Raw genomic sequence first — 17,436 nt, 5'->3', positions numbered from 1 at the left:
CAGTGGATTACAATTTGGACGTTCTGCAGCAATACGCTAAATTAACATCAAATTTCAGTGCCCTGTGTGGCACTATTAAGCTAAGCGACACTATGCTTTAATGCCTTAGCTATTGGCTATTTCTCCACAAGGATTTTTTGCACACACAACTGTTATTTATATTGGCACTAAAACTAAGGAAGTTTTTTGACCTATAGAGATTTTGTGATTTATATATTAAAAAAAAGAAAAAAACAACCTTGTAGCCCACTCTATCCGCAGTTCTAGGCGGGTAACAATTTAAGATACATAATTAAATTTAACACAGACAAGATGAGAACATTTAATGAGAACGAAGGTTAAACCCAACAGTTAAAACCTCAGGCTGGTAAAAGATGTCAACTGTGAACAGTTAATGCACCCCGATGAAAAAAATGTGATTGCCTGCCATGCCAAGCCACTTTGGAGAAGTGCAGCAGAATCTGACATTCGTCATAGCAAAACTTGATGTATTGGTTGAAAGCATGTATAATGATGTGAGCTTTGAGTAAGTTTCTGAAGCAAGCAAGGATGGCTTTATTTTATTTTATTTTTTTTTATTTATTTAATTTTATATACCGGCAACCGTTTGCACATCGTGCCGGTTTACAGATAACTTAAAACAAGGATATATATAGGCAAAGCCTTTACAAGGAACATTGTGTAACCTAGAACATAGTAACAGATCAATAACTAAATAAATAGGGGAGGGAGGGGAGGGGGTGGTCGAGACAAAGGGGGGGGCAGGGGGGGGTGAAGACGGAAACGTGAGGAGAAAATATGTACAGGGAAACAATGAACAGTGCTTAGATGCAATCTCCTCAGGAAGTGAATTCCAAAGCAAGGGGCTAGCAACACAGAAAGATTGCTCATGGAATTTGGCAAGCCGAATCAATTTCGGGGAAGGCAAATCAAGCAGATTTATAAATGATGAGCCTGAGGTTTGGGCACAATGATCGATCTCTAATACAGAATTAAGGCAGTGAGGGGCAAGGCCACTGATAACTTTGTTAATCAGCGTGACAATCTTAAACTGGATTCTCCAGGACAGTGGTAGCCAATGGAGTTTGTTTAGGATGGCTGTATTATGCTCATGTACAGGGGCACTATTATAATACAAATTGCAGCATTTTAGACAATTTGTAAACCCTAATGTTATTCTGTGGCAGGCCTAGGTAGAGGGCATTACAATAATCAACAGTAGTAATGACTAGTGATTGGCTCACCAACCGAAAATTATAGTTGTGAGAAAAGGCCTTAGATTTCATAGAAGGCACAAATTTAAAAAAATGCATTTTTTTTTTTTTTTTTACCACCTCATTAACATGCAGACAGAATGATAAAAGGGAACTTGCACTTTTTGCTCTGCTCAGAGGACTTTTCTTCCTCTTTCCACCTATGTAATTAGGGAATTTTGTGGTTTTAATTTTCAGTGAGAAACTGTGTCCTTTTCTACAGTAAGGTAGAACTATGAACTTATGTATGCGCAAAACCACTCTATTGTTGAAAAACTTAGTATAAGGTGGAAAAGTCACTAGGCCCTGGAGCTCACCGACTCCGCGTGCCGAAGTGACTGCTACCAAAAATATGATATTCTAGGTATAGTTAGTTCTTCAGCTCACAGGAGGCAAGAGGCTCAAAAGGACCTTCCATCAGTGGCATCAGACCCATAATGAAGTGCCATGACATAGTGGGAAGACTGATGGCAAGATTCAACTGAAGTAAGCCCCAAATGAAGGGTTCACCTTTTACATGGTGGTGGTAAGTGCCTTGCACAGAGATGAACCCTAATAGAGTTGGTTTATAAACTAGACTCAGAAAGATGTAGAAGGTAATCAAACTGTTTTTGTGCAGAACAAGAGAGAGTGTTCTAGGGCCTTTTCCTCACACAAGGCAAACGTCTTCCACTTAAAACCATAGGATTTCCACAAAGAATTCTTCCTGATAGCCAGAAGAATATGCAACACATTCTCCAACAGATTCAGAGGTTGCAGCGTTACCCTTTCCACATCCAGGCTGTGAGGAGAAGGGATGCGATATTGACATGCTGCTGCAGCAGCCCTTGATTCTGAGTGATGAGTTTTAGGGAATTCCCCTACCTGATTGGATCCCTAATGAACATCTGCAAAAGGAATGGAAACAAAATCTGTCTCGGCCAATAGGGTTTAGTTTATTCAATTATACCACCTTTCCTAACAATCAAGGTGGTATACATAACTAGACACAGTAAACAAATTATATCATCATACAATAAAAACAGCTCATAATAAAAAAAAAAAAAAAAACCCAACCTACTACTAGAACAAAGTACATTCTAAAATAAAAAGCTCAAGATGGATCATAGCTCCCAGGTCTCTTCTGAGTTTTAGCAATCTTTGTAAGTTAATAGCCCTGGGAAACAGATGTCACAATTAAAGACACCATGACATTCTTTCAGACAGCATTTGCAATCCTACGATAAGTCTTAGGCATCTTTCAATTCAATGCCAGGCACCACTTAGAACTGCTGGCCTACTTCTGTACCACTGAGGAAAATAGACTTGGCAAAATGAAATGACAAAAATTGCACCAAAAAAGGTGACAGTCTAGGCCTAACTGGGAGAACTCCAAGGGTTTAATACCTATCATCAAAAATAACTAAAATAGTGCCAATAACTCTATCTCAAGAGTATAAGAGGGACAGGAAAGAAGCAACTGAGACCTGAATCACTAATACAAAATTTCTGAAAGAATAAAAAATCATGCCTGACCAAGTCCACAGACAAAAAGAGACTAAAGTAGCCCTATGCGGCAGCGGCTAGATAGGAAGTCTTGCACATGTCAGGAAAGCCTTCTAGGTTTTTCTTTAGTTTTGGAGATATGCTCTGCATCAGCACCATCTGATGATGTCAATCACTTGTTTGGCTGAAATATCCTGCTTGTCTATGGTGAAAAGCAAGATTTAAAAAAGATTTGCTGCTGAATAATATATGATAGGTTTGTACACCCACAGATGAACATTTCAACCAAGATAGTTTTGTTACAGCATCTTAGTACACAGAATCCATATCTGAATACCTTACAAAAAGAACATATAATGAAACAAAGTACATATATTATATATGTTTGAGTAGGCCTAGGGCATGTCAGAAGTGGGATTGAGATAAATGAAATGCCATCAACTGCTTCATCAAGGAACAGGAAACAGCATACTATAAATAAAAATATATGTACTAAAGCAATATTTTCAACATAGTAGACTCTTTACAAACAAACCATAACAACTAAATGATCCCTTCTCATTTTTGAGGCCAACTCCTGGGTGTTGTGCCGATGATTGTCACTACTTAAAAGAGCGCAGGTGGACAGCTTGCCCAAGCATCTTCAAAAGGACTTCATCCAACAGCAGCATGCAAAGTCAACGGGTTGACTGACACGATGAGAATACAAGTACATCCAAGAGAAACACACAAACTCACCATTCTAACTACTTCAGGGTAAGTCTGCTCTGTCAAACAGCCTCTGCTTATTGTAATGTAGTCCACCAATTCATTAAGAGTAGATCGCTTGTATTCTTTCATTTTAAGATCGGATAATGTATCCATGAAGTCAAAAATTACACAGCACTGCTGAAGTTTCTTTAGGAACAATTCCGGCTGTTCTGAGGTTGGAACGTCTATGAAATAAAAAAAAACAACTTTTGTGAGTCTGATATTTATTTAAAAAGGACAGAAATGTTTCTCTGTGATCAGAAAAGTTAAACACAAATATAGATGACAGTCCAATACAAAGTAGCTTAATTCATCTGTGAACAGCTTTCGAAAGCTATGTTCCCTTCATGAGCCATTCTACACTGACCTAATAAAGTGAGCATAGTTTTTGAAAGCTAGACACACATATCTTAAATTATTCTAAAGGGTATCAAGCAAGTGTTTATTGATCATTTTTTTCAAAGAGGTCAACTGTACTACTTTATTTGTGATTTTAAAAAAAAAGCAGCATTTACAAAGGTGTACACTAATCTGTCTTAACTTTATTATCCATTGTTACATAGGTGCAAACATATCCCATAAAAAAAAAAAGTCTAAAACCACATTTATTTTATTACTAAAAACTCTAATTCTGCAAGTAAAATAAAACATCCAAGAGATTCAATTTTTTGCATCTCAAAAGACTGATTAAAAAGCATATAATCTGTTTCCTATTTCTCAATTTTTACATCTATAAGTTATTCCTATTTTTGAGTCCCTTCTTTTATCTATTTAGTCTTTTATTTACTGCCTACCCATAAACAGCTCCGGGCAGTGCAGCGATAATTTAAATTAATCAAAAAACAGCTTTATCAACACACATCAAAATAATAGACACCAATACAAACATTTAGTTAAAAGACAGACATAATCAGCATTATTCCATGTACAGAAAGGAACCTCTATTAACAAATAAAGATCCATAAATAAAAATCATCAAATCATCATAATGGTCCTGTAAAATATATAAATCTGAACAGTCCAAAATGAAATTATATTCAAGATCTTACCCAGACTCAAAACCCAGTAAAGAGCTATGCCTTACAGTGTCTTCTGAAAGTAAGGGCCTTGCTCTATCTGAAGCCTTTAGAAAAAGAATTCTACAGTAATCTATGCAAGAAAAAGATTTCTTGCTGGTATCCACTAGACTAATCTTATTTGGTGGCACTACACCAAGAAAGAGATCTTGAGAAGAAAGTAATGTTTGTTTGAGTAAATAATACTTCAAATGGTCCTGAAGATATTTGAGGCCCATACTGTTTAGCATCTGGAATATTAATGTAAGAATTTTAAGCGTGACTCTATACGAAATTGGAAGCCAGTGAAGTCTTCGCAACATTGGAGTGATATGATCTCATTTTCATCCTAAGTAACTGTCGGAACATATCACCAGAACCCTCAACTTGTTTAAAAGTACAAATGGCAGTAAGCATTATTTAGATCTGGCTCTTGAAAAACAAGCTGTCATTAAACATCAGCAAGATGGCTGAAGGACAAATTCCTGGAATTTATTGAAACTGAAGGCCATAAGTTTCCTATTTCTATCGAGGCTCAGAACCTGTAAGTAATTTTTGATACATCACTGCATTTAAGCCACATGCTAGAAAGGCAGTACAGAATGTATTTAATAAGTTGCATATCATACAATATTTAAAACCTCTTTTATCCTGAATAACTGGACCAACTACATTGGTTGCCTGTTATTCAAAGAGTCAGCTTTAAGATTCTTTGCTTAGTTTTCAAATGTATACACAAAGGCCAGCCAAGTTATTTGGCAAATGTGATGATCTCATAAAGACCAACTAGAAGCCTTCACTCTTCTCAGATGGAATTATGGAGAATACCTTCCCTTCAGGGAATTAGACTGGAAGACACTAGGAGAGCAGCTTTTAGCTATGTAGGACCTACCGTATGCTATGGAATGCACTTACTATAGAAAGAAGGGGGGTCAGACAAACTATTCCAAGTTCAGGAAGGCAAATCAAATATTGCATTTTAATCAGGTATTTAGGGCAAAGCTTTCCAAACTTTCCTGGGGACCCCACAGCCAGTCAGGTTTTCAGGATACCCACAATGAATATGCATGCGATAAATCTGCATATCATGGAGACTTACCAGGACAGGGCTGGGAAGCACTGATTTAGGGATAAATTTTGGATTTTACTGTTATTTTATGTTCTCTTTGGCAGAATTGTTAAATTTCATAATAAAAGCAATGATGTATTAAATTTGAATGAAAACTGTTTTGTTAAGCTAATGCAAATCACTTTGATTAATGAGAAAGGCAGTATAACAAACAGAACGAACAAAACCCAAAACATGTTATTAATTCTGATTCAACACTACTTGTGAAAGAGTGACATGATTTATATAACATGTCCTTTAGTGAACAAAGCAATTTCAGATAACACAGGAGTGCTCAAACTAGTCCTTGGGGCCTCCCAGCCAGTCGGGTTTTCGGGATATCCCTAATGAATATGCATGAGAAATATTTGCATACATAGAAGTAGTACATGCAAATAAATGCCATGCATATTCATTAGAGAGATATCCCAAAAACCTGACTGGCTAGAGGGATTGAGCACGCCTGAGATAACATTTTCAAAATTGAAATAAAAATCTCACAATGAATCTTGACAGTCACAAGCTTTTTTTTTTTTATCCAGACTTATTCTGGGCATGTTATACTAAGTGTTCTGTGAAAGTGAGAGAGAGTCAAATCTCTTTCAAGATAAAAGCTAATTTTAGTTAGTTTTAAGTGCAGACTTGACAATACCATATAAAACAATGTTTCTTAAATATGGCCACACCATGTCCCACTGCCCAGCTCCTTGCCCACCAGCTTCTGTGCTCATCCACTGTAGCATGTGGGGCTCTGCAAGCTTCAGCTCTGCGGTACCCTCAAACTCCTGTGCTGTTCTCGAAAGAGAGCAGGCGCTGCAGGGCTCAGACCCAGAGCTGTACAGAGCCACAGAAGCAGCAGCTGGGCAGGGAGCCAACGGGCAGACAGCTGGGTAGAAACAATCTGTGAGGCCTCAACCACGGAAGCAGAAGTAAAAAAAAAATAAATAAAGAGCAGAGCCAACACACACACTCCCCCCTCCATTCTCTGATCCTCCAGCTATCTCCCATCTGGCAAGAGGAGGGCAACATACGTCTTACCTGCTGACAGCCTTGTTGGGTAAGCACATAGGGTGTGGGCATGGGGAAGGTGAGAACATTGCAAGGGTTTTAGGTAGACTGAATGGGTGCATCAGCAGAGGGTCAAGAGGGGGGTACGGGTTCATCAAAAGAGGGTTAGAGGTGATAAGTAAGTTTGCCACACTCAAACTACGAAATAAAATAGTGTACAAACTCCTACTAAAGCAAGGCAAAGCTGTTCTAGATTTCTGAAAAGTGACTTGAAGGATGCAGGTCCCTTGACTTATTTAACCTCCAGATTCACTCTATTCTGAAGCTCTGGAAAACTTGTTTTTCAAATGAAAAGAGAATTACAATTGTCAGAATGGAATGGAATGAAAGTGTAAAGCAATTATTACATTTAAAAAAAATCAAGTGAGGACAATGAACTTTCTTAAGATTACCATCCTTGGATCTGTTTCATCGATAAAAAAAAAAAAAAAAAGAGGGGGGGGAGTTGTTTCTTTTTTAAGTCTCTACTACACCTTTATCATTAAGGCGCAAAGTAAAATTGGGGTTTTGCTGTGCATCCCAGAAACCTTGATATATTCAACATTGGGCAAAGGGACGCATTACGCTCCCCAAAACAGAATCACTGGGGTTGCAAATTAAAGCCCTTCCTACCCTCAACTGTAACACACGGGGCAATTTATTTCAGCTGCCAGTGCCTCATTTTATTTAGCTGTAATTCAGTAAGTGTAAAGGGTCCCCTTTCCTCCCCCATTTAGGATAATTTCTTTCAATCAAGGTTGGAGAAATGTGTTACACTGCAATTCAGTACTGTGGCATAACAGACCATTTAAAAGCCCAACATTGCAAAGAGTAAACCAGGCAGTCCCAATTAGAAAAAAAGGCATGCACTTCAGATCATCAACTACAGAAGGTGGCTGCACAGCAGGATCCTAGCTAGATGAAGCGTGCTGTGTGATTATAATTATTAGCCAACATCATAAAATGAAGCAACAACTACCAACAAGAAAACTCAGAAGATATTTTTTTTTAAACATTTGAAAGGTATACAGATTATATCAAAATGTAGAAATATAAAAAAAAAAAAAAAAATGGGGCCACATGATGTGCCTTGCTAGAGGAAGGAAACAGGAAGGGCGAGCTCCCTCAGCCCAGCTCTTTTTACCTTGTTATTTCTTTTTTCACTGCTGCGTTTGGATTTTATGAGGTGAAGGGACATCTATGAAGTCCCTACCTGGGCTGATCAATCTAGCAAAACTCTACGTTTAAACAGAAAAGTTGTCAGAGAAAGAGAGAGTCAGCCTGAAGACTCTGGCTCAGAGGAAGACTGGCATACCTGCTAGACACTAGACGCTAGACACCACTAACACACTGCAAAATGTGTTTGAGAAATCGTCTATAAAGCCGACTGCTAACAAACTAGAAGTTTTGTGTGGTACTGGACAAGGTGGCACAGCTTGTGTCATCTGTGCAGGAGAATGCTGCTCACATTACTGAGACCTCTGACCGCGTGGAAGACTTAGAAATGTCATTCACTGGTGCTCAGCAGGATTAGGGTTTAAGAAAGCAGATTTCGAGAGATCACAATTTAGAAAAAAGCGGAAGGCGAAAGAATTTATGCACCATGGGCTTTCCCGAGGCAGCAGAGGGGGAAAGAGCTGCCAGCGGTAGCAGACATCGACTCCAAGAACAGCTGCGTGAAGCTTGAGCAGGCCCATCACACTCTGGTTTCGCCTCCATGGGCCGCCCGAGAACAGTAATTATTCAATTTCGTAGCTCTGCGGACAAAACTAGTGTGAAAGAGAAAGCAAGAATGAGAAAAGAAATATTCTACAATAATCAGAAGATTTATTTTTTTTCCAGGATTTTTCTCAGGCCTTGCAGAAGAGAAGAGCAGGGTTGCACAGGGCCTGCTGTATGAGATGCTATACCCAACCCATTTAAAAGTAATGGACAACAATAAATCCTTTTTTTGCCTCAGTGGAGGAGGTAAAGAAATTTCTAACAGACACAAATATCACCATTGTGGATGCAGATGGGAACAACAAGCGACAGAAAGACCAGGAACTATTCCGGCATGGATAGACCATGTGCTGATTTTTTATATTGTGCCTTGTTTAAATAAAAGTTCAAAAAAAAAAATAAAATGTTTTGACAAAAAAGAAAGGAGACTAGGATTCAAACCAAGAAAGAAGCCTAAAGTGAACCCTTCCCCCTTCCTAACTGACAAGTCAGCATTTAAAATAGTGGTTCTCAACGCGAAAGCAACAAACATGGAATAGACTTAGTTTTTGGGTACTTGCCAGGTTCTTATGGCCTGGATTAGCCACTATTGGAGACAGGATGCTGGGCTTGATGGACCCTTGGTCTGACCCAGTATGGCATTTTCTTACGTTCTTAACAGCTAGCAGCGTTATAGAGGCAATACTGTAGGTAGTAGCAGACAGTCATCTGCCTCCTCCTCTCCAATGACACAGAGAAAAGAGAAAGAGTAATGTGATTGCCTTCACCCTCTGTCCATGAATGGAGCTGTTTGGTTCCCCCACCCGTGATGGAGAAAGGAGTCAGAAAGCAATGAAGATACATCCCCTTACCCCTTCTGCTGGCAAAGATGTCAGGAGTACTAGACAAGATTTCTACATTTATATATATGCTGTATTCCTTTCATTGGTTATGATTAGTCAGCGGGGGTGGTTGCAATAATTTAATTTATAAAGTAGGCGGCATGAAGATGAGAGTTTACCAATATGCTAAAGGCTGAGAGCCATAGATTTAGAAAGTATGAAACAAAAATTCTCAACTCTGATCATGGAGGGCTACAAATGAGCCTGGTTTTCAGTTTCTAAGCTATATTCATTAGCCTTAGACCAACTGTCTGGAAATACATCTAATGAAAATTAATTGCGGACAGCCTGAAAAGACAGGAGTTGAGAAATCTTGATGTGCAGTATTTGTACTTCATTCAATAAATATCTTCCTTTTAGTAGATTTTTATTTAAAGTCAATCCGACTAAGATGATTTCCCTCAGTTAGGATATCTGAGTAAAAGCAGTTATTAGCAATAACAATTGAAAATAAATAAAAGCTAATCACAATAAAGTAAAAGAATCTAACTTAAGGTAAAATAAAATATACCATGCTTTTTCCCCATCCCTTTATTTCTTTGCTCCGAGATAATATTAGCAGGCCTTGTTACATGCTATGCCTGCCAAAATGGCAGTCATGGGGATTTTGTATGTAGACCACCCTTCCTTCAAAACTAGGGGCTCAAGTGATCTGATGGCATTCAAGGGAGTCATTTTCTCTTGGTCCCATAGTTTCTTCCTGCTCCTTGGGGCTTCCAGCTCAACTAGTGCCAATTTCTACTGGGCTGCAGTGCCTTAAGCCTTCATTTACAACTACCTGAACTGAACAGCTGGGCAGACTGGATGGGCCAGATGGTCTTTTTCTGCCATCTAACTGTTAGCAAATTATGAAATTTAAAGTATGCCAAATGTTTTGGTAAATTTCTACTTTATTTCCTTTATCTCCATGTAGAACCCAGAGCTGTTAACCATAAAAGAATGCAAATTACTTGTCCATGCTTAATTTACTTGGTTAGAAATACAATTCATTGTTTAAAAAACAAAACAAAACCAAAAAAAACCTAAGGGGTAGATTTTTAAACACCGGCACGCATAAAAAAAAAAAATGGAGATACGTGCGAAAGAGCTGGTTTTAAAAAAGGGGTGGGGAACAGCGTCATTAGGCACTGTCCCGGCCAAAGCACGCAACTTACTACTGCTCTGGAGAACAGGTAAATATAAAAAAGAAAAAAAACAAACTTGTTAGAAGGGGTTTTAGAGGTTGGGGAGAAGGGAAAAGGCAGGCAGGGCAGGTAGAGATTTTAGGAAGTTCCCTCCCAGTCCTCTCCTTTATTGGAGGGAACTGGGGAAAGGCCCAGTCTGTCACCACGCACATTTTATAAAACAGACCCCCTCCTGCGAGCGAGTAGGCACTCGCGTGCACAGATATAAAATCGGACATACACGTGCGTGTGGGTAGCCGATTTTATAACATGCACGCGCACATGGGCACCCGCATGGTTGTTTTAAAATGTAGCTTTGAATGAAGATTCAATATTGAAGAGCTAAAGATCCCCAGGCTGGTATTAATTATCTTAATTTTCAAGACATTATTACCACAGCAAATTAAATTACCATTTATCAAAATTTACAATATAACTGTTCTATTTTTTGCTAACATACGAAACACATAACCAGTAGTTTTAAATGTGTTAGAAATGTCCCGTAACCAAGTTTACGTCAACATTTAAAAAGTGAAACCGCAACTGCTTAAACATTTCAAAACTTGTGCTCATTCCACCCTTTTCGTTAAAGCAAAACTGAAGCACTGGCCTGGCCAGGAAAAAGTGCAGGATCTTGTTAAAAAAACGAAAGGCATCCCACCAGATAACAGGACGCTGAACCAGGGCTACAAGCCTTGCAATGGGGGTGGGCCAAGAACTGTTGCAGGAGATCCAGGGCGAGGTTGGGCAGGCAGCAGAACAGTCGTGCGCCCTCTGTCTCCCCTATCTCTGCAGCTCCGGACCCGACTGATGCTTTGAACTGCACAGAATTCTGTACAACCAACCATGCAGTTTAAAAGCAGCAGTTGTGGCAGGTGGCAGAGGACACAGTTAGAGGCACCACTGATCCCTATGGTGGGGGATAGAAGACCAAGAGAGAAAAGTGGCGATAGAAGAAAGGGAAGCGGGGTAGGGGGGCAGGGGGCAGAGGGAGAGAGAGGGACCAGTGGGGGGGTGGGGGGGCAGGGCAAAGGGAAAGGATGGAGCTTGATTGACTTGCCCCCCACCCCAACCAAAAAGGCCTCTGGCGATAGGTATTGCACTAGGTAGAGAACAGCTTAGTTGCTAATCTGCTGTACTGGAGAAAGAGAGACCTGGATCTGAGTTCTAGTAAGACTTCATTCATTGGAAGTTTAGGAGCTTGTCATATAGCTGTTCAGCTAATGGATGGAGGAAGAATATGCTCTGGGTGATGGAGATTTCTAACATTTTAGCAAGCACCATGAACCCTCTTCATTTCTAGTTCTCTTAACTTTGACTTTTTATACTGTACTATGGTAGCCTGTCATCACTTTATCAATTATTAATCTAGGGCCAAATAGTCAGTGAGTAGACAAGTTATCTGGCTCCAGTTAGCCAGAGCCCACTGCATATCCCTGATTAAAGTTATTCGGCTAACCGGAGCCAAACAGCTTTAAACCTAACTGGCCAGATTTGAATATGTCCGGTTAGGTCTAGTCATCTGGCCTGACACTTTACCGGATAGCTTCAAAACGATATCTGGCTACGCTGCACTTCAATAGTTAAAAATCCTAACGCAGACCTCCCAAATCCTATCCCCCCCCCCCCCTAATTCTCTTACAACCCTTCTGGCTGAGCTCCCCCCAGAACCCTTCAAAGTGAAATTAGCAGTAAATTACTGCTGAAACCCCTCATTCTTTCTCCCTCTCCAGAAAATAATAAAATAAATACAGGCTACTTGATTCTAGTGTAGCTCTTTTGCAGCTACGCTAGAAACTTACATTATCAGTGGATTGGCCACTGTTGGAGACAGGATGCCGGGCTTGATGGACCCTTGGTCTGACCCAGTACGGCATGTTCCTATGTTCTTAACTGTCCAGTTACGCTGATAACCTACAACGCTTCCAGTGCGGCTGCAAAGAGTTACGCTATCGGTGCCTGGGATTGCATGGAGCTGCGATCTCAGGCCTGCAAACGGCAGCATGACTGACGTATTCACTAACTGGGTAGTGAGGAGAGTTGGGGGGGATGAAGAGCCCATATTTATTTTATTAGTTTCTAGGGAGGGAGGGGGAACTGGGGTGGTCTAAGCAGCAATTTATAAGCAATTTTACTCTGAAGGGGGTAGAAGGGGGGGGTGTCATCTCTAAGGGTTGTAAAAGATGTATGGTTGGGGGGGGTAGGAATCAGGAGGCATGCACTTATAGGAGTTTTGTTAACTATTGCAGAACCATTTAACCTGATTTCTTCTGAAGATATATGGTTAAGCAGCAGGTTATCCAGCCTCACAATACAGAAAAACGTGCGGGAGAGCCGGCGAGCGCCCGCTCTCCTGGGCGCGCAATTCAGGAGGGTGGCCTATGCAAATTAGGGCCCACGATAAAAAGAGGCGCTAGGGACACTAGCGCGTCCCTAGCGCCTCCTTTTTGACAGGAGCGGCGGCTGTCAGCGGGTTTGACAGCCAACGCTCAATTTTGCCGGCATCGGATCTCAAACCCGCTGACAGCCACAGGTTCGGAAAATGGATGCCGGCATAAGTGAGCGTCTGTCTTCCGACCCGTGGGCCGATTTTACATTTTTTTCTTTAATTTTTGATTTTTTTTTATTTTTGGGGCCTCTTGCTATGATATTAAGTCGGAGGGTGTACAGAAAAGCAGTTTTTCTACTTTTCTGTACACTTCCTCGGTGCGGGCAGGCGTTAATTTTTGAAAGTAAAATGTGCGGCTTCGCTGCACATTTTGCTTTCTGGATCACGCGGGAATAATTAATAGGGCCATCAACATGTATTTGCATGTTGCGGGCGCTATTAGTTTCAGGGGATTGGCCACGCGTTTTCGACGCACTATTACCTCTTACTGTATAAGGGGTAAAGCTAGCGCGTCAAAAACACACATCCAAACCCAGGCTGACAGTACTGTATTGGCCCGAAGGCCAGATAACGTTAGACCTGCTCTGAGGCAGGTCTAAAAGCTATCTGGCTAACTTAGCCAGTTACAGTTAAAATTCAGCTAAGTTGGCCAGGTAATTTAACACCTTCCTAAAACACAGTAATAAAGTAATGAATGCAGAAAAAGACCAAATGGTCCATCCAGTCTGCCCAGCATGTTTCTTATGGAAGTAGCTGCCTCTCCATGAAGGTTACCTCATGTTCCTGTTAACGGAAGTAACTGCCGCTCCAGGTTACCCTAGGCCTTATGTTAAGGGTAGTAATACTATTAGCAACATTTTTATGGGGTGAGCAACCTTGATAATTTGGACAATGCTGCTTGAATGTGCTTTGCTTTTGGACTTGGCCGTAGCAGAAGTCCTGTGCTTTTTGCATAATGTCTGCGTACCCCTGGACCGTAAAAGTCAGGGCCCAGTGTTGGCTGTCGTCTAAATCCAATTCCTCTTTTACCCTCACAGTTAAAGTGGACAACTATGTTGCAATTGCGTTAAAATCATGAAAGTAAATTGGTTAAGGGAAGTAACTGCCACTCCATGCAGGATACCCACACAAGCATCCTTTTCTTGCTCTAGCCTTTAGGGATCCACAGAGTTTATCCCATGCCTTTGTGAATTTGTTTGCTGTTTTTTGTCCTTGCCATCTCTTCCGGAAGGGCATTTTCTAGGCCCCCACCACCTTGTCCATCAAGATATATTTCTTGATGTTGGTTCTGAGTCACCCCCCTGGAGTTTCCTTTCATGATCTCTTTCCAATGGAAAAGGTTCAAAGTTTGTGCATCATTAAAACACCCCTGGAACACTTCTTTTTTTGTATCCAGCTAGATTTTAGCCAATTAATGACTTATTCTCTAAAATCCAGGCAGATAAGTAGCTCGATATTCTAAACCTTGCCATTTAGATGGATAAATTGTGAGTTATCTGGCTAAATGGCTTTGAATATTGACCTCCTAGTCATTTAATAAGTGACTTCTATATTCCTGTGACAGAATGACATTGTTTTGCCGATTAGATGCCTGGTCCACTTTAAAACCCACAGAAGAACATTCTGTGGGTGAGATCCTGCAGGGCAAGGGAAAGTCCTGAGGGCAGGACCAACTGAGGCAGGATGAGAGTGTAAGCCCAGCTGAGTTCAGGAGGTCCCTGCATCTCCAGGAGAGGCAGCTTGTGTAAATCTATTCTGACCAAACCCAAGGGAGAAGGCAGTATACGACCAAGGTAGGCAGTCATTCTTATTGTTGAAGTACTGTTAAAGTGAATAAAATGAAAGTGCATTTGAAAAGGCTGGAGTCAGTGTGGTTTTCTGCTCCAGCTAAGGTGATCTGTTCTGTTCTTATTCTCCACTACTATCATCTGACCTGGAAACATCCAGTTCCCTTAATGTGAACTGAAGGGAGATACCAGAAGTTTCACTACTGTATGTGGCAAAATATGAATACTGACTTCACAAGATGGACACAGAGATGATGAATTTTGGCCAGAATAGTAATATGTGGCTAAATTATTTGATCTGCCTGTTTAACAAGGCACTTCTGAGGGAATAACAACTTCTTTCTGTAAAACAGAGATCCTGAGACAAACAGGCCAGGTATGTTTATAAGGACAGTTCAGATCTGCAGCAGAGCACAAATGTGCCTGGAAACCAGGAACACCAATCCAAGAAGGTGGGTTTATCAGACAGGGGAACTCTGTCTCAGCCAGGTCAGAGACCTGGTCAAGATGACAAGACTGGATCACAAAGTTAGGCCAGCTCCCTGGTCAAGAAGTCACAAGGCCAGATGTCAACACAGCCGGACATTGCAAGATCCAGAGAGGAGGGGTCCAGCAATCAAAATGAAGAAGAGACCCATTTTGTGCTCCTGTGTATTATGCATGAGCACCTACATATGCATGTCCTGGCTTTTAAAAGCAGCAGGGGAGAGGGGTTCAAAGAGGAAGCAGCAGGGCAAAAGATGACCCATTAACACCTGAAGATGACACCCAAGCCAGCACTCCCGGCCCCTTCCCACAGTCCAGCGGATCAGATACAGCAAACCGAATGTCCCTGCATGTAAGAAAGTTTCCTGCCTGCTGCATTGCTAGCCGAGACAACAGAGACACTTTAATGTGTGCTGCCATTCCAGGGCCATCCTTTGTGAGCCACAGCATCCCCATGGCTCTGTGAACCAGACATCTATAATGGTGAGACTGACAGGAATCATCTGAAGGTATGGGGGCCAGTGAAAAGTCAAAGTTATCTGATGTGTTCTGCTCTAAGTCTACCTTTCAAGTGCTAAACTGCAGTCATTCAGGCCGATACAGTAAGGTCACGTGGAAAATGGGCGCTCAGTGTTAAGTGCCTGCTTTCCTAACGTGCGCCCAGCCACCTCTCCTGGGTGCACGATACAATTTTAAAATGAGAGATTGCGCTAGGGACAATAGCTCGTCTCTAGTGCCTCCTTAGCAGTGGAAGTCCAGGAGAGGTGGCTGTCAGAGGGATGAAAATGGAAATGAGCATCCGTTTTCCTAACCTGACCACTGGCACACTTTTAAAAAAAAAAAAATTTTTTTAACCTTTTGGCTCCTCCGACTTAATATCGCCACAGTATTAAGTCGGAGACAATTCCATGGTCTGACCACAATCTAATCAAAGCTGAGCTAATATATAAAAAAAGTAATAACTAAAAACTCTAGGATAAAAAACACCATATCATTCAAAAAGAAAATAAAAACAGAAACACTAACTAATGCATTAGAGATCAAAATCAATCATTTAAATCTAAACAGCTGCTGCGATGCATTTAATTCATGGGAAAATATGATCAAAGAAATTGCAGATGAACATAGCCCTTTACAAATAAATACAAACAAAAACAAAGTAAATCAGAAAATTGAACCCCTGGTATAATGAAAAACCGAAAGAGTCCACAAAACTACTGAGAAAACTAGAAAAAAAGATGGTGAAAAAAACCCTACAGATGAATCACTTAGAAGATACAAATCTCACCTATCCCATTACAGAACACTAATGAACAAATCAAAGAAGGAATATTAAGCAAAACAGAAACATTGGAATTATCTTCGACTCAAAACTCTTGTATGAGACAGTTAAGAGTCTAATTAAAGACCCCTCTTCACATCATACAACAAACATCAATTTTACAAAAACTTCACATAATGATTATGCAACAGCACTAATAGAAAAAAATCAAGACACTGAATAAACAAATAACTTATTCCCACCCTCCAATAGTAACAGAAGATCTACCTCCACAAGATAAATGGTTATCATTTGACAGAGTATCTAAACTAGAAATAAGCAAAATTATAACCAAACTTAAACCTGCTACACATCCACTTGACCCAATACCAGCCACCCTACTAAAACAAATAAACCAGACAATAACCCCTACAATCACAACACTAATCAAATTTGCCCTTCAGGAAGGTTATATGCCCCAAGGTCTAAAACAAGCAGTTATAAAAACAATTGTAAAAAATAAATCTGGAAAACCTGATGATTGGAATAACTACCGTCCAATCTCCAACTTAACCTTCATTGCAAAAATTTTGAAAAAGCAGTCCTTACCCAACTGGAAAATCATCTGGAACATAACAAGATACTTTATCCTAACCAATTTGGATTCCGAAAAAAAACAAAACACTCAATCGAAACTCTTCTTCATTCCTTACCTGATCCTATCTTAAGAGGTTTTCACTCAAACAAATCACACTGCCTAGTCTTAATTGATCTAACTGCTGCCGCCGATACTGTTGACCATAATATGTATTCAACCAGTTGAAAAACATCGGGATTGATGGAAATGTGCTAAAATGGTTCACCTCTTTCCTTGCAGATAGATCATTCCAAGTAAAAAACTTGACAATCACTTGTCTGACACCTTCCAAAGTACAACTGACGTTCCACAAGAATTAGCGCTATCAGCAACATTACTTAATATCTATATGCTACCCATTTGCAAATTACTAACTGACCTGGGTTTAAACTTCTTCCTGTATGCAGATGAT

The 17,436-nt window shown here is 40.4% G+C and overlaps 1 protein-coding gene across 6 annotated transcripts in view; it reads right to left on the bottom strand.

Moving 5' to 3' along the window:
- PPP2R5E (protein phosphatase 2 regulatory subunit B'epsilon) overlaps positions 1 to 17,436 on the bottom strand; it is a 261,379-nt gene that overhangs the window by 145,210 nt on the left and 98,733 nt on the right. For all 6 annotated transcript variants that reach the window (XM_029598137.1, XM_029598136.1, XM_029598133.1 and 3 more), the window contains exon 3: positions 3,477 to 3,673. In XM_029598137.1, the coding sequence (XP_029453997.1) occupies positions 3,477 to 3,673 (197 nt within the window). The remainder of the gene's footprint in view (positions 1 to 3,476; positions 3,674 to 17,436) is intronic.

This window comes from Rhinatrema bivittatum, chromosome 4 (genome assembly GCF_901001135.1).
Source record: "Rhinatrema bivittatum chromosome 4, aRhiBiv1.1, whole genome shotgun sequence".
In the NCBI taxonomy this organism is placed as follows: Eukaryota; Metazoa; Chordata; class Amphibia; order Gymnophiona; family Rhinatrematidae; genus Rhinatrema; species Rhinatrema bivittatum.
This window is presented reverse-complemented; position numbering and strand designations above follow the sequence as displayed.